At 56.4% G+C, this 23,906-nt stretch overlaps 1 protein-coding gene across 1 annotated transcript in view; it reads left to right on the top strand.

The window, feature by feature from the left end:
* The window catches only part of RTN4RL1 (reticulon 4 receptor-like 1), a 64,966-nt gene extending 53,309 nt beyond the window's left edge, over positions 1-11,657 (top strand). Inside the window, exon 2 of the mRNA XM_012726560.1 lies at positions 9,383-11,657. Within this exon, the coding sequence (XP_012582014.1) occupies positions 9,383-10,707 (1,325 nt within the window). The 3' untranslated portion in view covers positions 10,708-11,657. The remainder of the gene's footprint in view (positions 1-9,382) is intronic.
* Positions 11,658-23,906: the final 12,249 nt, after the last annotated feature.

Below are 23,906 nucleotides of genomic sequence, written 5' to 3' on the forward strand. Positions count from 1 at the left end.
TCTTCTTCCTCCAGCTCTGCCCTCTTCTGTCTTCTTCTTCCTCCAGCTCTGCCCTCTTCTGTCTTCTTCTTCCTCCAGCTCTGCCCTCTTCCTTCTCTGCACTCTCTCACCTGATGACCCCTTCTATTTTTGTGGGTCACCAGAAGCCACCAGAAGAGAGGCCAACTCCATCGTCTTCTCACCTGCATACACATCCCTCCCTGCCAAGCTGGGAGCTCTGGGTCTTGCTTTTTTTGTCCTCTCTCACTTTTGTCCACTCTCCCCACTCCCTCCTTCTCCCCCCCCTACCTCAAACCTGATCCTGAGCTTGCAAACAGGCCCTAGTTTCTTCCATTCTAAAAAGTAAACAAACCCATATTCCTCCAGGCCCTGCCCTGTTTTTGCCCCATTCATAGTGAAACTTCCCACACAGTAACCTCTGGGCACTTCCAGAGAGGGCTGCCTGGCCCTGGGGATATGCTCCTCCACCCCACTGAGGACAGTGGGGCCAAGTGACTGACCTGGCCCTGGAGACCTGAGCGGGAGTGATGCGGTCCAGTCCCGAGCAGAGCCTCCCTCTGCTCTGCTGTCCTGCGAGTAACCAGCTTTGTTATTGCAAGTCATTGAGGTCCTGGGGTCCCTGGTTACATCAGCGCACCCCGGCATGGCCTGTCATGATGGCGGCAGAGCTGCCCTCTCCCTTCCTCCCCTCCGCTCTGTCCTCATCCCACTAGCCCAGCATGGCGTCCTCGTGTTGCCAGCGCGGATGGACTCTACTCCGTCCTCACAGGAGCACTCAGCATCTCTCCTTAGAGCTGACCGCTCCCTCCTCGGAGCCCTCTTGTCCCGGGCACACCACACTCCATGCCACCTTCTCCTGTACGCCGCTTTAGAGTTGTGGCATTGCCAGAGGCCTCGCCCCTGCGTCTCCTGCCCTGACCCCCGCCGGCGACCTCATCCATTCCCGCAGCTGGAAGTGCCCCCTCTGTTCCTCTCGCCTCCAGGCTCCCGTTTGGCACATCCATCCAGCTGCTGCCAACTGAACGTCTCTGCCACGCTCCCCAGACTGTGTGTTTGAACACGAGCTCTTGCTGCCCTTCTGCCTGTCCTAGAGACCCCCTCGGGAGCCAAGACGAGGGCCAGCCCCCCACTCTGCACACTTCTTTCCATCTGCATGACCTGCCAGTTCTACATCCTGGACATTTCTCATTCTGTCCACTGTCCGTCTCCATGCCCTCATTGGGCCCCCAACATCCCTCGTAAGTTATAGTCACGGGCCTTCCTGCTTTCCCCTCAACCCACCCTGTAAGAACAGCCCCCCACTCCCAATTGGATCATGTTGCTCACAGTTCAGAGCCTTAGTGACGCCCTGTCCATCCAGAATTAGAGCCAAGCCCTTTGCTGTGTTCTTTAAGGCCCTGCAAGGCCTGGCTGCTGTCTTTTTCACATTTCCTGCCCCTCATCCCTCTTCACACCAAGTTCCATCCTGTCCCAGGGCCTTTGTACCTGCTCTTCTCTCTGGAAGCTTCTTACCCCTCAGGTTTTGGTTCAGACATCACTGGCCCGGGAGGCCTTCCTTGGGCACATAAGCTAAAGGTGGCCCTCGCATTCATCTCAGTCTTCTCCCCCTTCCTACCTCCTTTTAATAGTTTGGCTTTTCTGATTCCTTGTATTTCATCACCTCTCCCCTCCACTCCCCAGCCTCAGGAAGAAGGCTCTTGTGGGAAGGAATTGTGTTTCTTACTGTTGCAGCACCAAACATGGGGTTTGCATGAATGAAGGAGTCGGGAGACAGATTCACAAGCTGGTAGCCCTTGTGCCCAGAGCCCTGGGTGCTTTTGGCTGACAGCGAAGTAGGAAGGCTGTTCCGGGGTGAGGAACAGGGCCCTGGGCAGGGTCCACACTCGCTTCACAAAGGTGGGCTCCTGTCTCCTGTTCTGTGTGGCCTGATGCCAGGCCTGCCCGGATTTGTTAGACCCCTACCCCTTCCCCCCCACAGCTCTTAAGGTTGTCCCCAGCCTTCCCTCAACACTGACCCCTCGACAGACATTTGCCTCTGAAAACCATCCCACCCCCACAGAGCTCCCTGCCCCCACTACGCACACCTGAGAGACCACCAGATTCAGTGGGCTTATCTGGTTGCAGGAGTCTTCAACCGTCCCAGGAAGGGCCGACTCTCAGAGGCCTTAGAATCTTGGCTGCCATAGCCCAAGTCACCCTCAAAGCTGCACCTTTGAGTAACATGGGATACGTTTTATTAACTCCAGGGCTTCACAAAGTGATGATTGAGTGCATGGGCCCTGAACTCCCTGCAGAGAGCTGGCAGCCATAAGAGGACTGGGGTGGGGGACAGACTAGAGAGAGGTCAAGGCCCCCCAGCCCCACCTGCTGTGCTTATGGGGCTGTCAAAGCTGTGCATGGCCCTTGAACCTCAGGTTGAACCTCGATTCAGCATCAGGTCTGTCAGTTCTCAGTGCCTGGTTTCTGGGGCCTGGGAGCACCAGCATATGGTGGGAGTTGGGAGACACCCTAAGGGTGGGGCTGTAGCAGCTGTCTGGTGAGGAGGCAGCAACACAGTCATCACCCTTGGGAGTGCCTCTCATGCAGCCAATCTAGGGCTAAGTAGTTCAGGGGTACCATGACACTGAGTCCTCCCAGGAGCCAATAGAGCAGGGGCTCAGACCCTCCCCCCAATTCCTGGACTAAGAAACTGAAGACTTAAAGGTCCAGTGTCCTGCCCTGGCTGCTGACTGACACGTGCTGGCTGCCCAGGCCCAGTCTCTAGCCCCCACCCTCATGCAGGCACCCCACAATGAGGAGGTGGTGTTCCAGATAGGCAGAGGATAGGGGAGCCCAGGGAAACTACACCAAGGCCCTGAGAGCTTGGGAGCCCGAGGAGCACAGCGTCCTGGCCAGGCTTGCTGGGGGGAGAAGGAGAAGGCCACAGCAGATGAAAGCTGAACGGTTATTCCAGTAAGAGGCCGCCCACTTCCCAGCCGAGAGTCCTCCCGGTGTGCCCGAGGGCCCTGGAGTGGGCACATAATTCAGCATGTCGGGACCAGAGTGGGAGCCAAAGGCAAAGCAGAGGGAGTGCGGAGATAAGGCAGGCTGTCACAGGCCGGGGAGCGCGCCCCTCCTCACAAGGGATGGCGCTCGGGACTCTCAGTGAAGGCAGCCTGCCAGCCGCCTCGGGGGTCTGAGGCCAACATGCTCTTACACGTGCACACGTGTGTCCTCGGGAACATGTCAACACACGGATGTACCTGTGCACATGCAGGCTCCTTCTGGGCCCTGACCTAGGCCCGGGGTGAGACTGGAGAACACACATGCTTCCTGCCTGCTGGTCTGGTCCCCTCCACCCTCCCGCACACACAGGTTATTTGGGGCTGGGGGCAGCGTCACCATCTGGGCCCCCAAGTAGGGTGACTAGCTTGCCCTAGTTTGTTTGACATTTTCTGGCTTCTGCACTGAAGATCCTGAGTCCTGGGAAACCCCTGAGTCCATCAAACCCGAGTTGGTCCTCCTGCCTCAGGCCTCTGGAAACCTGGTGCTGCCCCTTACTTCCCAGAGCTCTTCTCGCCATCTGCTCCCTCCTCAGTGGTCCTTAGAACAGAGCCAAGGCCAAGTCTCTGCTCTCACCTGTGCCACTTGGATCCTACTGTGAGGGGGTGTGTGAGAGGATTCACCAGAGACAGAGTGGGGAGCAGAACAGGCAGATGATGAAGCACACTGCTGAGGGGAGCAGCAGGGAGACAGGAGAGGTCAGCCGCGCCATGTGGGGCAGCTCCCTGGCCGGGGATCGAGCCCATGCTGCAGTGACTGGCCATAACTTGACAGAGCTGTGTTTTTAACTCCTGTGCCACTTGGGATACCCAGAATTGATACTTTTGGGGGGAGGGCAAAGTAAGATAAATAAGCAAAACATACAGTTTATTAGAAGAGGATGAATGTTGTGGAGAAAAGGCTATTTAGAGTAGGCTGCTGGAGAAGTCCTTGCTGAGCAGGTGACCTGGGGAGAGGTGACTGCAGATGCCCTGCAGAACTCCTGGGAAGTTTAGGAGGGGAGAGGAAGAGGAAGATGAAAGGCAGCGGGCCTCAGGGGTCTTAGCTGGAACTGGAGGACCTCTACTGAGGCGCCGGGGCACACGCTCTGACTCAGACTGTCGCTGCCGTGTTAGCAGAGACGGGGGGTCAGGGCGGGAGCCCAGGGCCACTCAGGAGGTTATCGCCGCAATGATCCAGGTGCCAGGCAATGGCAGCCCAGGCCAGGGGGTGGCCGTGGCCAAGGGAAGCGAGTAGATTCTGGGTAAGTTCTGCAGGTGAGCTGAAATAATTTAACGTGGATTGGGCATGGGGTGGAGAGAAAGGCAAGGAGGCTACAGGACTTGGAGGTTCTTGGCCTGAGCATGGAAACGAAGAGCGACCTTCACCTGGGATGAAGCTGGCAGTGGAGGAGGCTGGCACTGGGAGGCTGAAGAGCCGGAGTTCGGCTTTGGGCAGCTGGTGTTTGACAGGTGCGATAGAGAGGAGCCAGTGGCAGCAGGTTTCTGCTGACAAGAGGGGGCGGCCAGGCTCTCTTGGAACTTTGAATGACCGTGCCCATTTTACGGAGAAGGAAAATGAAGTTCCTACAAGCAGAGACACACTTGTTAAGTTGGGGACAGTCAGTTCCCTGGCTCCAAACCACATGCTGTTCCCATCGCCCTGGACCTTAGTCAGGGAGCCGCCGGCTGTCCTGTCCCACCCTCATGTCCACGTCCTGCCGTGGGGTCAGCGGCGGGAAGCCCAGCACTGCCCTGGCTGGCTTCCTCATCTCCAGGGCTGGGCGGTGCTGGGGTGGGGGATGCCCACCAAGAAGTGGCCTGTGTTTGGGTGCAGTAGAGTGGACGGTGCCAAGCGGCCTGGGGCGCCGGTAGCCCTGTGAGTACTGCCGGCCTGGCCCGAGGCCATCATCCGACCAGCAGAGCCATTTGGTTAGCATCGATTGGCTGAGAGAGGAGCTTCTGGCAAGGCTGGGCAGGGGGAGGGGAGAACTCCGACCTGCTCCGGGAGAGGCAGGCTGCGGAGTCAGGCAGCTTGGCCACCAGGTTGGTGAGTCTCCAAACCTCAGAGAGCCCCCCCACAGCTGCTGGGGCCCACAGGGATGTCAGCCCACAGGGAGACGTAGAGAAAAGCAGTGCCTTAGGAGCCGGCGGGCGCCAGACTCAGGTGGAGTGAGGCCCGGAGCCTTGGGACAAGGCAGGCTGCCAGCCCACGCCACTGCCCTGCTCACCACCTGTAGGCCTTGGCCGGGGCTTCCCTCCGTGTGCTGTTTCCTCCTCTGAATGGTACAGCACCCATGGGAATATAGAGAGGAGGATTCTATGTAAAGAATCTGGCGGTGCAGAGGGCCTGGCCCCTTCCCAGGGTGGAGGCCATGCTGGCGACCCGGCCCAGTATTGGAGCAGGGGCCCCGTCAATGCTGTTTCTGGTGGGGAGCTGTCTTCCCACCCCAATGAGCTGGCGCTATAGCCTGCTTGGAGGGTCTATACTCTCGGAGGCGAAAGAGGGAGGCTGGGCTAAGATGGGCGTCCCTCCTGCTTTCCTACCACAGTGCCTTTGCATATGTTATGCCCACAGCTTGGCATGTCTTTGCCATCCACCCCACTGGGACCAACTCTGACACAGCTGTTCTAAGCACATCCGAGGGCTGCTGAGTAAATGCCCAGCCATGTGCAGGCCACTGACCCCTGTCCCCACAGCTCCCTGCCCTACAGGGGAGAGGTTTGGGTATCTGCCGGACAGAGGATGTGAAGACAGTACCGTCTCTCCTTTACCATGGGTGCTATATGCTGGCAGGGGAGCAGAGGGCTTCGTGGAGGAGGCAGGAGGGGTCTTCCCTGAGCTCCCCTACCCACCCACTCACCCATAAACCCAGTTGCCTATTAGGATAAGGTATTGTGAGAGCCCCCTGTTAAGTCCCATTCCCAGTCCCCTCCCTACCCCGGCACCTTGGACACTCCAGGACTCTGACAGCAATTGTTGAGTGGCAGGAGGAGTGAATGAGCCTGTGGAGACACAGGGACGTGGGGGCCTGGAGATTTGGCGAGTGGAGCAGGAGGGCAGGAGGGCAGCCCGAGAGGGCGCCGTGGAGGCAGGGAGGGCCGGGCTGGCCGAGAAAGCCCTGCCCTCCTGGGAGGGCGCACAGGAGGCTGAGGGGAGGGGACACAGTTCTTCCACAGAGGCTCAGATCCCTGCTAATTTACAATCTTAAAAAGCACAGCGGGCCCTCCCTGGTGGCGCAGCGGGTTAAAGCACAGCACTGAGAAGCTAAAGCCACTTCCGCATGAGTTCGATTCCCACCTGCCCCGGAGGAGACCACATGGCGTGGCAGACCTCTCCTGACCCGCCCGCTGCTCCCCTCAGCAGTGTACTTCATCCATCTGCCTGTTCTGCTCCCCACTCTGTCTCTGGTGAAGCCTCTCACCGCCCCTGAACCTCTGGCCTGCACCCCAGTTCTGTACGCACAAATAAATAAATCTTTAAAAAAAAAAAAAAAAGCACAGCGAAGGCCCAGGCCTAGTGTTAGGACCTTGATCAGCAACCAGCGGGTCAGGGCTCCCTTGGCTGCTTGCAGGAGGAGCAGACAGGTTTCTTTCTCCCTAAAAAGAAGGACTGGGGCACCCCCAGGTAGGGGGGTAGGGGGCAGAGGTGGGTGGTGTTGGCTAGGACAGGTCCGGGCCTTGGAGGACCGGCTTCTAAGCTGGACATTCAGACGCAGCTGGAACCCACCCCAGGCCTGGGTGCCCTGGCCTGTGAGCAATGCTGAAGGATGGGCGGCCCCAAGCCTCAGCTGGGGGTTTCAGCCCCCTTTGGGTCCCCTTCCTGGGGTCCACTTCCACTCCACCCTGCTCTCTGGCCCTCCCACCTGCCAAAGTGTCTTTACATGCTTGCCAGTCCACACCTAGATTTTTGGGCAGTTGTTTTTCCCTACACAGGTCTTTGTCTGGGTTCCCCTCTGCCCCCACATCCCCTAAGGGCACCTGCTTTTCTGCTTGAGGGGGTTCCTCTTCATAGAGAGCCCCCAGCTTCTCTGGGGTTCACTTCAGAAAATCCCCTTCCAGGGCCTTTTGGAGACAAAGCCATAGTAGCAGACAGAAGGGCTTTCTTCCCCTTCTGCTCCCCCCAGGGCAGGGGGCAGGGGGCCCCCCCTCACACCGCCTCCCCACAAAGGGTAGTTCTGAGGATCAGAGGAGCTTGAGCAGAAGCACTTTGTAAACTCTGTAAGCTGCACAAATGTCGAGTGGTATTAGCACTGAGCCACACGGCTGCCCGCCCCACCGTGAGCGGTTCCCAGCTGCCAGACTCAAGGGAAAGAAAAGCCTTTGTCTTTGCAGGACCCACAGGGGGTGTCTGGTGTGCCACTGTGAGTCCTTGCCCTGCTGTGGCCTTGCCCCTGGCTGGCGTAATGGCACAGTGAAAACCCTTGAGCTAGGAGAGGCACCCTGGGCTCCCTCAAAGGGCCAGGCTGGGGGCCTCCTCCCTGTGACAGTTTTGGGGCAGATGTCAGCCTGAGCAGGGGCGAAGAGTGACAGCAGAGGCGGGGAGGGACGTGTGGGCCAGAGAGGACAGGACCCACCTCCCAGTCCGGGATGTTGGAGACAAGGAGCAAGCAGACTCCCCTAGTCAATGGATTTGGGGTGTAGGCTTGCCTTCCAGTGGGGCTGGGTGCCCCCGGCCAGCCTGACTAGTCAGGGGAGCTAGCGATCAGTCCCTGACTTCCACTGGGGAGGTGTCATTTCCTATAGAGAGGGAAACTGGGGTCTCAGGGCTGTCCTGGGTTAGGGTGACGGAAGGCACCCCAGGGGCTGCTTAAAGTGCGGCCTGACCCTGTCAGGGTCCTCACAGCTGCACTGCCACGCTGCCACCACCGCGGAGGTCATAATTGCTCTGAAATCGCAACTGAACCAATTATGCAAAAACCAAATTATGTACGATGATTTTTATGTGTTGGAAACGTTCGATCGAAGCCTGGTGATTACAGGGGGACGGGAAGCAGCTGCCACTCTCTGGGAGCCCATAACTCCCAACAGCTGGGAGCCGTCACTTATTGACAGCGCTGATTCTGCCAGGACGAGGGGGGTGGCCGTGCGCGGAGGCCCACACGGCCAGGGCCCCGCTGGCTGGGCGTCCCAGGAGTGGCCGGAGGCGTGGTGCACTCATTCTCCTTGCTCTGGCTGCAGCTGGCAGCAGAAAGAATCAGCCAAGCTGCCCCAGGCCACTGGCTCTCCCTGAGAGGCCCAGCTGGACAAACTGGAAGGGGAGGGGCAGGAGGCCAACCCTGTCGGGGAAGAGACGGCTGCCTGACCCTGCAGGATGGGGGGGTCACAGGCCTGGAGCCGGTCCCCCCACCACCGGCGCGCCTGCCGGGCTGCCGGGGGCAGCGGCAGCCCTGGAAAAAGGCAGGTAATGACGGTCGTCATAATGAGGCTGCTCCGATAATGAGCACGGGGCTGTTACCGACCACAGGCTGGACACATCCGAAAATAAATTATTTTAAGATTCCATTAACGAATGCCTAATTAATGCCCAATTAGAGAGACACTACAGAGGAAATACTCTGGACAGTCCAGAGGAGAGGCCTGGTTTGCAGCCTCACAGCCTGGGAGCTAGAGTGAGCTGGGGAGGGGACGGGGGAGGAGCCCCCAGGGTGGACTGGGATGGGGGGACAGCCTCAGTCTGGCGGCAGTGTGGGCCCCAGAGCCCAGCAGCCTGGCGCCTCCCTGCACTTCCCTACATGTCCTCACCCGGCAGCCTCACAGCTCTGCAAGAGACCCCGTTACTGTTTAGAAAGGGGCATGGTGTTGGGCACAAAAAGGCCCCACAAATGAGATTCCTTTTGAGGTGAAATTTGGGGTCGTGCACACGCTTCACTCACCAAGTGGAGTGATTTAAATAGAGACTCCTTGGGACTCCAGAGAAGATTCACTGCACTTTGTTAGAACAGAAGCCTGACCCCCACTATCTGTTCACACTGATAACAGAGATAAGGGCAGAGCTGGGACAAAAACTAGGGGTGTCTGTGTCCATGGGTGTGGCCCTCACCCAGCGTGGCTGAGAGAGCCTGAGAGAGTGGGGCTCAGCAGCTGAGGGGCAGGTTAGGGGGGTCTTAGGATGGGACTAAGGTATATAGGGGTGATCAGGGCTCACAGCCCAGGCTGGGGTGGAACCCCCCGTGGGGGGCCGGGCGCGGGCCCCACCCCTGTCTTCTCACCAGGAGCCAGGCTGTCAGGGGGCCACCACCCCAGACCGTTGGTCCCTGCGAGCTGAGGCAGGTGAGGTGCCCCCCACCCTGCACCCCGCAGCCGCCTGCCTCCCACCTCCCCGGACAGCCCCTCACCTGGCTGTGCTCTCTCCCCACCAGGGTGCTGTGTGGAGCTGCTGCTGCTGCTGCTGGCCGGGGAGCTGCCCTTGGGCCGCGGCTGCCCGCGGGACTGCGTGTGCTACCCGGCGCCCATGACGGTCAGCTGCCAGGCGCACAACTTTGCGGCCATCCCCGAGGGCATCCCGGAGGACAGTGAGCGCATCTTCCTGCAGAACAACCGCATCAGCCTCCTGCAGCCGGGCCGCTTCAGCCCCGCCATGGTCACCCTGTGGATCTACTCCAATAATATCACCTTCATCGACCCCAACACCTTCGAGGGCTTCGTGCACCTGGAGGAGCTGGACCTTGGCGACAACCGGCAGCTGAGGACCCTGGCGCCCGAGACCTTCCAGGGCCTGGTGAGACTCCACGCCCTCTACCTCTATAAGTGTGGGCTCAGTGCCCTGCCGGCGGGCATCTTCGGTGGCCTGCACAGCCTGCAGTACCTCTACCTGCAGGACAACCACATCGAGTACCTCCAGGACGACATCTTTGTGGACCTGGTCAACCTCAGCCACCTGTTTCTTCACGGCAACAAGCTGTGGAGCCTGGGCCAGGACACCTTCCGCGGCCTGGTGAACCTGGACCGGCTCCTGCTGCACGAGAACCAGCTGCAGTGGGTCCACCACAAGGCTTTCCACGACCTCCGCAGGCTGACCACCCTCTTCCTCTTCAACAACAGCCTCACCGAGCTGCAGGGCGACTGCCTGGCACCCCTGGGGGCCCTGGAGTTCCTCCGTCTCAACGGGAACGCCTGGGACTGTGGCTGCCGGGCGCGCTCCCTGTGGGAATGGCTGCGGAGGTTCCGCGGCTCCAGCTCCGCTGTCCCCTGTGTGTCCCCTGAGCTGAGGCAGGGCCAGGACCTGAAGCTCCTGAGGGCCGAGGACTTCCGGAACTGCACCGGGCCAGTGTCCCCTCACCAGATCAAGTCACACACGCTCACCACCACCGACAGGGCCGCCCGCAAGGAGCACCACCCAGCCCACGGCTCCACCAGGGACAAGGGCCACCCCCACGGCCATCTGCCCGGCTCCCGGCCAGGCCACAGGAAGCCAGGCAAGAACTGCACCAGCCACAGGAATCGCAACCAGGTCTCGAAGGCGGGATCCGGGAAGCAGGCCCACGAGCTGCAGGACTACCCTCCCGATTACCAGCAGAAGTTCAGCTTTGACATCATGCCCACAGCACGGCCCAAGAGGAAGGGCAAGTGTGCCCGCAGGACCCCCATCCGTGCCCCCAGCGGGGTGCAGCAGGCCTCTGCGGGCAGTTCCCTGGGGGCCTCGCTCCTGGCCTGGATACTGGGGCTGGCGGTCACTCTCCGCTGAGGGCCAGGACACCAACACCCAGCACTGCCACGTGTCCGCCGCGGAACAGAGTTTCTTTTCTTTTTTTACGAGTGGAGGATCTGCTGGGCTTCAGGCAAAGGCTGGTAGAGGCTTTGGTTGCTGTCCGGGCCCTGCCCGGTGGATTATAAACCCAAAAGTGTACAGCCCCGAGGGGGATGGAACCAGCCCCTTTCACCCAGCCACTCCAGCCAGCCCCTCCCAGCACCCACGGACGCCTCCCATCCAGCAAGGCGGCTACAGCGAATCCTTCATTAGCAACGGTGGGGAGGGGCCTCTCGGGAGCTGGGGTCTGTGGAGCCCTGGTCTCTTGGAGAGGCCCCGAGGGCCCCTGCCATTCCTGGAGAAAGCAGGACTCAGAGGGGGACAGGCGAGGCTCACCCGGGAGGCTGGGCCGCCCAGCCGGCCAGGGGCGCGCTCAGCAGGTGGCATTCTGGCTCTCGCTGGAGGTCACTTAGTCAACCTGCCCTGGATCCTTCCATGTGCCACCTTCAGTCCCTCCCTCAGGGGTAACACCGCTCATTCCTGATGTCTCAGGCAGCCCTGGCAGACCCAGGCCCAGCTGCGGGGCTCCAAGAACCAACTACCAAAGGAAAGATCATCAGAGGCTGAAATTTAGAACTTCACGGTGGAATGAAGTTCTCACAGAAGGTGCCGTTTTATAATTATGTCCACTTATATATATATATACACACACACACACACTCCACATCTATATATATACACACACACAATGCACAGCCGCCCACCCCCACTCCGTACCAAACTGTATGTCTTCTCATGTTTATAAACTATACAGAAAACTATATCTGCTGAACTAAGGATTGTACTGGTGATTTCTAGCAAAAAAAAAAAAAAAGAACTATAGGATTTTTGTCTAGAATCCAAACCTGGCAAGGACTGTCCTCATGTAATCTGGGGTGGCCAGGGGCCTGAGGCAGTGTCAGTGGGGAGAGTCAGGGAGAAGGGGAGGCAGCAAGAAGCACTTTAGGGAACCAATATTAGGCACGTAGAGCATCACCTTGTTTTTGTTCCCAAGACGAGCCGAGTGCCGCCTGGAGCCCTCCATCACTCCGACTACGGCAGCTGTGGTTCTCAGGGCCGAGAAGCGGCTTGCTGGGCCTCAGGGAGCCAGACCTGGAGGTGGGCGGGATGGAGACAAGGAAGGAAGGGGCTCTGGAGTTCTTAGGCCGACGGGCGAGGCAGCACCCACAGTGTTAGTCCAACAGGTCATCAGTCGAGCGCTTTGCCAGCGACGATCTGGACAGGCCCCGGAGGCTCTGGCGTGGACCCAGGCCTCCAGCACAGCTCAGCTGCTGAGTTCTTCCTTGAGGCTCTTGGATGGGTGTCCGGTAGCAAAGGCCCTGCGTGGGGAGGCGGGAGAGATTGCTCCTGGTGGCCTCAGCAGAAGGGGGGAAATGAGGGCGTTCCAAGCAGCATCTCAGGCATTTCTGCGTCATGGAGGCGCTGGCCCTCCTGGCCTTCCTGAAGATGTCTAAGGGCGGAGAGGCCGGGGCCAGACTCTGGGCTCCCAAGTGGGGACGTGCAGGGAACGGAACAGGCACACCCAGCCAGGGAACAGGGTGCTCGGTCCAGTTGGGCTCTGCTGCTGGCTGGGGCCCGGGCAGACACAAGCACCTTTGTGTTTTGCACAAACATGAATTCCCCACCAGAGAGATGTGTGTGAGGAGTAAGAAACGCTGATTTCAATTAAGAGAGAAAAATAATAATAAAAAAAATTCTCTTGGACAAGACTCCCGTTTCTCATTTCCTAACCCCGTGTTCCCGAGGGGCGGCAGATCTGGAGGCCGCTCAGGGTGGGCGAGCCTGGCCGGCACCGCTCCGAGGACACAGCGTATTTGTAGGTGGGAGGAGCCGTGTGGGGCAGCTCACTCTGACGCACTGGGACTCGCGTGCCCGTGCACACGCTGGTGCAGGCATTTGCACATGCGCACGTGTGCACACACGCGTCTCCGCGCTGTGACTCTCCCCTCACCCGCGCACAGCATGACTCACTTCCCACACGCCGGCTGCGCTGGGACGGTACCACCTCTGTGCCTTTCGCTAGAGCAGCAGGACCTGGATCCTGTCTCCAGGAGCCTCAGCAGCAGCTACCGAGCTGCTGACTTGTAGGTCTGTGGGGTGGCCGGAAGGGAAATGCTGGTTTCTGGGGCCAGGAGGCCGCAGACGCTTGCCCGGTGTCAGAGAAAGGCAAGAGTTCCCAGATGGGAGGAGGAGGCAGCGCTTTCAGGCCTGACTGAGCAAGTCCTCCGTGCAAGACTTGAAATGTCCACTAAAGGGAGTCCAGGGACGGCAGAACAAATCGTCTTTGGCCTGCAGTTGCTCCCGACGGTCGCCCATCTCGCCCGGGGCCGGGGCCGGCTCGCAGCGGTCTCTACAGTCCCCGAGAACCCGAGGTCGTTGTTATGTCGTTGATTTCACTTCCAATTTTAGACAGCCGAGCCCTCAGCGGGAAAATCAAGAGTCCAAACACTTTATTAAATTTTTTTTAAAAAAGACTTAGTAGGTCTTGTAATATGGAAGTGGAATGTCAGTATGAGAAATGCTAATGTTTCCTAAATGATCCCTCCCATCATTTGCAGCAGTCTCTGGCTGCTGACTGTTCTTACAGGCGAGGCCCAGGGGCCCAGGACACTAGGTGTATTTTTTTTAAAGGTTTATTTATGCATACAGAACTGGGGTACAGGCCAGAGGTGCAGGGGCAGTGAGAGGATTCACCAGGGGCTGAAACTACCCCTCTGTTCCTGATGGGGTCAGCCCTTCGCCATCTTTGTTCAGCACTTTCGCTAGGACCAGGGAGGAAGCTCACCTCTCTCCCCCTCTCTCCCCTGCAGCCACAGCCCACCACTCTGGGGGTAGCCTCGGCAGGGGCTGGGTGGTCACTGGTGGTCTCGCACTCTCTCCATACAGGTGACTCCCTACCCTTCATCCAACAAGTGCTGCCCAAGGGCCTGCCTCTGCCAGTCATGGTCCAGCCTCCAGAGACATAAATGTGAAAAGTCATGGCTCTCCCCCAAGGAGGTCAGGCCACAGCTGTGGATATAGGTGTGAGATCGGTAAAGTCAGTGTGGAGCTGGTGTCCCTACTAGCTTTCTTAACACCCAGAATGAGGGAGGGCGTCCAGGGGGAGGTGATACTTAAATGGCTCTTAGAAGATAAGGGGGTGGCCAGAGAAGCGCATGGGGACCGTTCCATGTAGAGGGCTGGAGGTAGGCAGTAGTCCCACTTTTGGGGTATCTGTAAGATCTGTGAATTGAGGACCAGGAACATTGGCGAGGTAAGGGAGGAGAGTCTGGCAAGGGGAAAGCCCAGGCTTCAGGGGCTTGGCCTCTACTCTGGAAGTATGGATGTGACACCCCTTTAGGGTCCTCTTCCCTACCCCACACACCCAGCCTTTGTCTGAGCACGTGGTCCCCACCAGTGGCATGCTTGCCAGTGTGCATTAATTGTGGGTTTCATCATTGTAACTTGCCTCTTCTGCTCAGCCAGATCCTCTCTCGTGCCAGCAAGTTGGAGCGTTCCCTGGAAATGTGCCTGGCCGGAGTCCCATTCCCAGACACCTGCTGCTTCCAAGCTCGGAGAGGGTCCCACAGCATTTTCGTCTCCCACGCACCCTCCTTTCTCATCCACATGGGCTCTGCCCTTAGCCCCTTTCCTGGCTCTCCACATAGCTGCCCAGACACCCCCTCAGCCATGTGCACTGACCATCCGCAATCCCCAGAACCTCCCCCAGCCTCGTCCCCCCTTCTCTTCTGCTAAGGCTGTTCTTTACCAGGGAGCCAAGCATCCCATTTAGCAAATGTTTACTCATCACCTAACTAATCACCAGGCACATGGCAAATGGGGTTCTAGAAGCTCTGCTGGCAGACTTGAGGAGGTCTGGGGGGCCAGGAAGCCTTTTTGGAGGAAAATCTGCAAGGCCTGGGGTCACAGAGAATAAGTTTGCTGGGAGGGCCCCCTGGAGCTGGCTGAGCCTCGGGACCTCAGCAGCTTGAGACAAACCTCCCTCCTATTCCCGCCAGCCCCCAAACCCCAGGCCCCAGCTGTCCCCACCTTTGGGACCCAGCTCCTTGGAGCCTTCTGAACTTAGACCCAGGGGACACCAGCCTTTCTCTGGCATGCTCTTTGAGTCACTGGGGACGTGGACATGCCGATGGGCCCCAGCCAGCATCTGTTGTGAAGACTCCTGACCAGCCAGGTTGCTCTGGCTCATCCCCCAGGCCGGCCCCCCGCCTCACCTCTGAGTCGGAATTCAGCCGCGCCTCCCTTCTGTGTCACCATCTCCCACTGTCAGCTTGTAATGGGCCAATTTTCTTTTACCTTCTGTCTACTTGGAAAATATTTCAAGAACTCTGATTGTGTGTTAAAATATCCTTTACAGGCCCTCCCTGGTGGCGCAGTGGGTTAAAGCACAGCATTGAGAAGGTAAAGCCACTTCCGCATGAGTTCGATCCCCGCCTGCCCCGGAGGTGACCACATGGCGCGGCAGACCTCTCCTGGCCCGCCCGCTGCTCCCCTCAGCAGTGTACTTCGTCGATCTGCCTGTTCTGCTCTGCACTCTGTCTCTGGTGAGGCCTCTCGCCGCCCCTGAGCCTCTGGCCTGACCCCAGTTCTGTATGCACAAATAAATCTTATAAAAAAAAATATATATCCTTTACAACACCATGCTCCCTATCTCTTTCTGTTCCTTGAATTGTCCCTTTTAACTCAGCACTTTCGATATGAGTCTCCCAGCCTCCTCCCTTTGCAGTCTGTTAATAAATCCAAGGCCTGAAAAAAACAAAAACAAAAACATCTATTGTTGGCTAAATAACTCAGCACAATCAGAAAGCCGGGGGAAAGGAAACCCAGCTTGATGGCGTCCCCCTGTGCTGCCCCACTCGGGGTGCTTGTCTGTTTCTTCGAAGAGGCCACAGGAGTCAGGGGACTTTGTGGCCCATGAAAGTCCACTGGGCCATAGGAGAAGGATGCCCCCTAGGAGAGAGGGGAGAGGGTCCTAGGGTGGCCTCTCCATTTTTTTTTTTTTAAGATTTTATTTATTTTTGTGTAGAACTGGATTGTAGGCCAGAGGTGCGCGGGGTGAGAGGATTCACCAGAAACAGAGTGGGGAGCAGAACAGGCAGATCGACGAAGTACACTGCTGAGGGGAGCAGCGGGAAGGCCAGGAGAGGTCTGCCGCACCATGTGGGTCAGCTCCCTGGCCAGGGATGGAACTCAGGCCTTTGCACCAGTCCGCTGTGGTGATAACGCTGAGGCTCAGCCTCCAGGGCGCCCCTCATGGTGGTTATTGACAGAACTCCCTGCAGGGGCAGTGAGTGAGGCAGAGTTGCTCTGCTGGGGGAGCAGCGCCTCACCTGAGCGGCATTTCAGTGGGCTGGTCCTGAGGCCCCTCACCTCCAAAAGAAGTAGGTCAGCCTGCTCCCAGATCCAGTCCGCCTGCACTGCTGGCTTGCCCCTCCCCTTTCAGCTCCCACTTCTCATTAGAGCTGCTAGTTTCTAAGCGCTGGGAGGGTGGGGAGGGCTGTGCCTTTGTGTCACTGATTTCTGTGTGGCAGCACTCACAGCATGGCTGAACTAACGGCGGGATTTGACATTGCTGCTGCAAAATGTGCTTGGGTCACAGTGCTTTCCCCCTTCACGGGGCCTCCACCCCCCCCCAACTCCTGCACCCAGACGCGTTGGGGGTCTTGCCAGCCACAGTGTCTCTGCTGCTTCTTAGGAAAGAGAGGAAGTGAGAGATGCATTAAACACTTCAATCTCTGTGAGTGCCATTTCCCAGGGGGCAGACTGGAAGGAAGAGGTGGCTCACACACTCAGAACTCCCACAGGCAGAGGACTCGGAGTCCAGGGGCCCCATGTCACTGCTACCACCACCCTGGGGTCAGGGACAGTCACCCTCTAGACAATGATGTCCTCCAAGAGACTGAGGGGGCAGCGTCGGGGGAGACGCCCACTTCTCCAGACAGCCATTCAAGGGATCATCACCAAATGAGACTTGCTTGTGATGAGGGTCTGGGGGACAAACCCAAGAGAGAGCAGGGAGCGTGGGTCTGAGGGAGACCCCACGGGGCACACCCAGGTCTGTGGAGAGAGCTCGCCTCAGGCTGTCCTGTGGCCAATGCCAGCGCAGGGATGGGCGTGCTCAGACAGCAGACACAGTAGGGAGAGCCTCACACACGTGCACACCATCGCTCCAGCACCGTGTCCCGTGTCCTGTCCCTGTCCCCCTGCCATCGAGTGAGGGACAGTCATGCCATGCTGTGCAGGGTTGCTTCCCTTCCAGCCAAGAGCACCGCAACACACCGAATCCTCCTTTATTTGATGACAGGCGGTTGGGCAGATAGGACGGTCCACAAGGTGTGGAGCAAGTCCTGCCCTCATCCCACGCTGGTGAGCAGCCTTTGGGGACCCTAGTGCGTCTGTGATGAGGGGCCGACTTCGGGTCACCGTGTTTCTCATTGAACCTTGACCCTGGACGGGCCTGTCAGCTCCCAGAACCTCAGAGGCCCATGCCCCGCCTGGGCTGGTGTGCTGAGCTCTGGGCCAGCCAGGCCACATTGACATTCACCCCCCTCGGCTAGGGTCACAGGGTCTCCAAGGTGTTTTTATTCTTTATCCCAAGCACCAGGGCCTCAGAGGCCCTGGGGTCCCTGACCCCTCATCTCGACTGCCACCTGAGAGTCTCTCACTCTTTTATCTGTGTCATTTAAAGTGCCACTGAGTGTCTGGCACTTTGCAAATCTAAGGTACAGGCTCTTCTGAATTTCACACCAGCCCCCTTTCCTGGAGCCACCCCCAGGCTGCCTCCCGCCTCTAAGAGCAGCAGTTTTCATCAGGAAAGAGGCTCACCCTTGCCCCGGGGGCCCCACTTTGCTCTCAGCTGGATGCCCTCTGAGCAGAGAGGACAGAGACTGGGTGCTTAGAAGCTGCTGTGCACCGAGCTGCTGAGGAAGCCGCATCTCCTGCCCAGACCTGTCCTCCCGCGTTCTGTCCTTCACATCCTCCCCACAGCAGACAGGCAGACACCTCTCCCCTGGCCTCCTGGGCACGCATACAGAGGAGTGCTCCCTGCAGTCACTCCTGCTGCCTTGTGCCTCTGAAGTCCTCCCACCAGAATGTGTCTCTGCCCTCCCCCCCCCCTTAGCTTTCTCACTCAGAAACAGCTTCATTTCATGGGACTCAAGAGCCACTGCAGCCCCAGCCAGGCTGCAGCCAGGCCCTGGTCTGTCTTCCTGTGCACCTCATCCCTGTTCTGTCCTAAGGCCACTGAAGAAAAGCAACTTAGAAATGGTAGTATTTCAGGCCTCTAAGGCCCCCTCATAGACACACCCAGCTAACTGAAATGACCCTGAGATTTGTCCCCCCATTTGTAAATGGAGAAGTGGACCTCCTAGTTATTCACACCTGGGCCAGGAAGGGGCCTTGCCCAGCACAGTTCTGTGCTTCCTTCCCCTAGCGGGAGGGGAGCGCTTGGGTCAGTCCCCCCTCAGGCTGTCTCCCGTGGAGCCCACAGGCCCTGTGGTTAAGAGGGCCTAACCCTAGCCTTCCCTCCCACCGAGGAATTTCAGGCTAGGAAGATCTGCTTCCTGCTTTCCCTGGAGGTTGTCTCTTGCTCCTGAGGCTTTAAGCACCCCCAGGCTCCACCACTGGGGCCACCAGCCCCTCAAGTGACTGCATCTGGTTTTCAATTCTTTGTGCTTCAAGCACTTTTGATAATTGATATCTGATCTCACCCCAGAGTTTTTTTTTTTTTTGTCTTGTTTTGTTTTTTAAACATTTATGTATTTGTGCATACAGAACTGATCAGAGGTTCAGGGGTGGTGAGAGGCTTCACCAGAGACAGAGTGGGGAGAAGAACAGGCCACACTGCTGAGGGGAGCAGCGGGGGGGTCAGGAGAGGTCTGCCACACCATGTGGGTCACCTCCAAGGCAGGGGATCAAACTCATGGGGAAGTGGCTTTAGGCTCTTAGTGCTGTGCTTTAACCCGCCACGCCACCAGGGAGGGCCCCCAGAGGTTTTTTTTTGTGAGCCTTGAAACTGCTCTGGGAACTCGTGTTTTCTTTTCATTTTTTTTGTTTGTTTGAAAGATTAACTTGCGAACACCATCACGATTTTTAGTAAAACATGTCTGCTTGACTTGTTTGGAATGTTTTCATAATTTTTCAAAATTGTTTTCCAATTTGACTTGTCTAATAGTTCACATATTAATTTGTCTTAAATGATGTTATAAATTTCTATGATTGTAATTTTTTTCCATTAGATTTTTTTTTTTTGGAAATAATTATAAGTTCACAGGAAGTTTCCTGCCTCCCTCCCACCCACAAAAGAAAGTACAAGAAGGGAGTTCCTTCACTCAGTTTTCCTCAATATTAACATCTTCAAAAAAAAGATTTATTTATTTATGCACACAAGAACTGGCCTACAGGCCAGAGGTGGGGGAGGGGTAACAGGAGTCACCAGAGACAGAGTGGGGAACAGAATAGGTGGATCTACTGAAATACACTGCTGAGGGGAGCAGTGGATGGGTCAGGAGAGGTCTGCCGAGCCTTGTGGGCCCCCTCCCTGGCCAGGAATGGAACTCATGCTGCAGGGGCTGCAGACAGTTTCCTAGTGCTGTGCTTTAACCCGTTGTGCCACCGAGGAGGGCCCAATGGAAACATCTTGCACAACTGCACATTATTTTGCTTGTTTAATCATAGATACATTTTCCATTAATGATATTTACCTATTTAGAGGTTTCTTTGAATATTTAAGCACCTTTGATAAGGAAAAAATAAAACTTTTGACAGGCTTAAAGATAAAAGTGGAGACCTCTGAGGTGGCACAAGGGTTAAAGACACAGCAGCGCTAGCCAAGCTATCACCAGCCACTGCAGAGTGAATTCCCTCCCCAGGGACTCCCCTGAGCCGTGTGCTGCTCCCCTCAGCAGTGTGCTGCTCCCCTCAGAGGTGTGCTGCTCCCCACTCTGTCCCTGGTGAATCCTCTCACTCATCCCTGTTTCCTCCCACCCCCGCACCACCAACCCCAACCACTGGCCTCTAGTCCCGTTCTTGTATACATAAATAAATTAATCTTTAAAAATAATAGTACATCGTTCTTCATTTTGTGCGATTTTTTCACCTCAGTTATAATGCCCGTGGACTTCCACCACCAGCGAAGCCGCAGGCCGTCACCCTAGTCCCAAGCCCTCTTCCCGCTCCAGTTCTGATCCTACTCCCCCCTCCACCCCCGTAGAGTGTCTCTGGTTTATAGTTGTTTGTTGCTTTTTGGTTTTACTTTATTACAAGTAAAAAGACGTCCAAATTTTGCTTGGCTATTTCTGAATGAAACTATTAGGACTTTAAATATAAATTTATCATCCAGATAAGAAATGTTTGCCTAGTTCTCAACTGGAGCTCACACCAGGGTTGAGGGCAATGAGGAAGGAGCGTAGGGAAGCTCCTAAACCTCCTGGAATTTGACTTCATGGGAATGTACCGTTTTCAAGAAAGAGTTTATCAGATCCTTACAAAGGCTAAGAACGACGGTTAGGGCCCTCCGCTTGGTGCGAGCTCAATCCCTCACCCCGGAGGTGACCCACATGGCCCAGCAGACCCCTCCAGACGGCCCGCTGCTCCCCACAGCGTGTATTTCGTCAGTCTTCCTGTTCTGCTCCCCACTCTGATTCTGGTGAATCCTCTCACCGCCCCTGCACCTCTGGCCTGTACCCCAGCTCTGTATGCATAAATAAGTAGATCTTAAAAAAAAGAAAAAAAGAACTAAGGTCTAGACGTCCATGAATTTAATCCCAGGCTTGCTGCAGACCCTCACCCTGGCCTGTAGGTGGCGCTCTGCCCCCGGATTGACACCATTGGCCGCCAGGACAACGTGGGCAGGAAACTTTGTAAGGAAGGGGTGGAAATCGTCATTTCTGGTCAGTTTGGCTGTGACCAAATGTTGACTTCCCCGTTCTCTCACGGTTACCAGAGGACAACAGCATGTTGAACCCGGGCTCTCTGTCTTTTCCAATCCAAGCTGGCGCAGCGGTCTCCCTGAGAGCAGTGGTTTCCAAATGCCAGCTTGAAGCCCCGGGGAGGCTGTGATTGGGGTTGTACCGATTTGCAGTGAAACATTAACGGAGCAAGCTTTTCACGAAGTCAAATTTATTCAATCTAAAGATGATCTTTTATTCTGAACTCATGTCTTTGTTTTTGGTTGGGAGAGAGGTGTCTTAAGTTTTTGGTTTTTTTTGTTTGTTTGTTTTTTGTTTTTTAATGAACTGTTGGTGCACAGTAGCTAGATTCTTAATGTCTCGAGTTGGTCAAGTAAGTGCTGGCAACCCCAGGGAGGCCCATTCTTCTTGGAATTCTGCTGCTTTGGGGAACTGCAACCCTGGGGAACTGCAACCCCCGGGAACTGCAAGCCTAGGGAACAGTGTTTTGGAGGTGACAGATGGTGCAGTCCTTGCCTTGGGCCCCTTGATCCCAAACCCACAGAGGACCAGGGGCCTGCCTATCTGTGCCCTTCCCTCAGCTCCTGCCCCTTTATTATTGTCTGCATTTATTTGCAGACAATTATCTGCAATAATTAGCCAATTACCCTTAAAGACAATTAGACTCTTCCATCAGCAAACATTGATGTTCTTTTCTTTCTTTTTTTTTTTAATGAAGCCAATATTAAGGAGATGCTTATTTACATAAAGTCAAATGGTTCCCCTAGAGGAGGGTTTGGATTCACAATTAAAGTTTTAAAATTTGAACTAGGGGCAGGATGCTTGGAGGGCTGGTTGAAGTAGAACAGGAGATGGAGGCCTTTTTGCCTCCAGAAATAAGAGGAGCAGCTTGAAAAGGTCAGATGCCCCAGGGACCCGAGACCTACCCCCCAAGCTAATGAGATCTAAAAGTATCAATGAGGGCCCTTCCTGGTGGTGCAGCGCAGCAATATGAAGCTATCCACAGCCACTGGAGCATCAGTTTGATCCCCGGCCAGGGAGCTGACCTACATGGGTCAGTCAGTCTGCCTGCTCTGCTCCCCATTCTGTGTGTGAATCCTCTCACTACCCCTGTGCCTCTGGCCTGTACCCCAGTATAAGTAAGTACATATTTTTTTTAAAGGCAAGCTATTTATTTTATTTTATTTTATTTTATTTTGTTTTATTTTATTTATTCATATAGAATCGGGGTACAAGCCAGAGGTACAGGGGTGGTGAGAGGCTTCACCAGAGAGAGTGGGGAGCAGAACAGACAGATCAACTAAGTACACTGTTGAGGGGAGCAGTGGGCAGGTCTGGAGAGGTCTGCTGTGCCATGTGGTCACCTCTGGGACCAGGGATGAAACTCGCACTGGAGCAGCTGCGACCAGCTTACAGTGCTGCGTCCTAAACCATTGTGCCACCAGGGAGGGCCCAGTAAGTACATCTTTAAAAATAAATAAATAAAAGTATCAGTGTGATGAGCTCAGCCCTGCAAATGGAGCCTCGCAGAAGTGCCGCCCTGGCCGCCGCGCCTGCCTCTTCCTGACCACAGCTCAGATCTTCCCCAGCCACCTCGGGGACCTCCAGAGCTAATTGCTGCAGGGAGCTTGATTGAAATGTGCTCCTCACCCTTGGCTGCTCATGAAAGCTTTATCTTGGGCCAAGGCTGACCCGGAGTAAATGGAGGCATCTCCCCAGTCAGGAGGCCAAAGGTGCTGGCTGAGGCGGGATCTGGGAATGCAGAGCTGACTCCATTACTGCTGTGGTATGGGGGTGGGGGGGGAGGTAGCTGCAATCCCCCCCCCCCTTGCAAGTACTCCTCTCTTTATGGTTTGGGCCCTACCTGGTGGCTATTTGTATTTGACTCGTCGTGGGCAACATAATGTTTTCTTTCAAAATTAGAATTAAAAAACACCCTAAAGTCTGTTCCTGCTGGGTTTATAAAGAGTTGTTTTCTTCCTGAGCTCTATGGCATGGTGGCTGTAATCTGAAAATTTCTTTTTAATCATAGCAGGAGTCCCAATTAGCGTGTTGGGTAATCTTTCTACTAGAACTGGGAGTTCCACGACCATAGAGCGCACAGGGAATATCCTGCGGGAAGCCTCCAAGGAGCAGGGTGGGGAAGGCCGAGCTTTTGGGCCCATGCACACATCTGTGTGAATAAATGTGTGTCTGTGCTGGCTTCACACTCACAGGACCTAGTGCATGCGCCCTGAGCCCCTTGCTAGAACCCCGAAGCTAGAGAAAATGCGTGAGATGCTGCCTTTGCTGCAGGAAGCCCCTTGTGAGCATAAGGTACATTTGCACGTCTGCCCTCCCTCCAAGAATACAGCGGGGAACTCCATTCGTCGTAGACCATTAGACACAGAATTCGGGGTGTGCCTCTGCTCTCTGTGAGATGGGCCTCGCCCCCTGTTTCAGCTGGCACCAGGGCCCTGTTCCGACCTGGAACTGCCAGTGACCTACTTTCCTTTGTTGTTGTTTTTGGAAGTGCTGATGTCAATGCAGAATTCAGCAGAGAGGCAGGGTGAGAAAAAAAGAGAGCGGAGGGGGGAGGAGGGAGAAGAAGAAGGGACTGAAGGGAGGGGTGGAAAAGGGGGAGCGAGAGAGCATCAGCTACAGCTCTAACGGTGGCAGGTATTTGCAGCAGCACTAAACACATCCCATCAGGTCCCATCAGGCCTTCCCGATATAGCCAGGATCAGGCTGGGCCCTGTGGCTTCAGGCTAAGTAACGGGGACGAGTCCTCCTCCTGCTTCCTCCATCAGGGTCTCACAAGCAAAGTGCTCCCCGGCAGGCATGCCCAGATGTGCCTTCAGGAGCCCTGCACCTTCCCTGTGACTGGTGCCTGGAGGCGCTGGGTTTGCACCCGTCTGCCACATGATCAGTGAGACCCGGGCAGTCGCCACCCTGCCCTGCCACTTGGAGGCCTGCACACTTGCTGGGCTGGAGGAAATTGGTCTGTGGGGACCCACAAGGCAGTTTCCTTGGCTTATCTGCTCCTTGGTAACACACATGACAGAGCTCCTGCGGCAACATGCCTGCTCTCAACTCCCATTCTCAGCTGCAGCCAGAGAGCAGCGGGGCGCAGGCTAGGGAAAACCTCAGATGGTCCAATGCAAGGCCCCAGATCTGCAGAGAATTCTTCCAAAGCACTGCCCCTCTGGGTCTGAGTCTCACCCCCTTCACTGGCTGCCTTCCCCAGGC

This window comes from Condylura cristata, unplaced genomic scaffold (assembly GCF_000260355.1).
Source record: "Condylura cristata isolate star-nosed mole 26May11 unplaced genomic scaffold, ConCri1.0 scaffold00017, whole genome shotgun sequence".
In the NCBI taxonomy this organism is placed as follows: domain Eukaryota; kingdom Metazoa; phylum Chordata; class Mammalia; order Eulipotyphla; family Talpidae; genus Condylura; species Condylura cristata.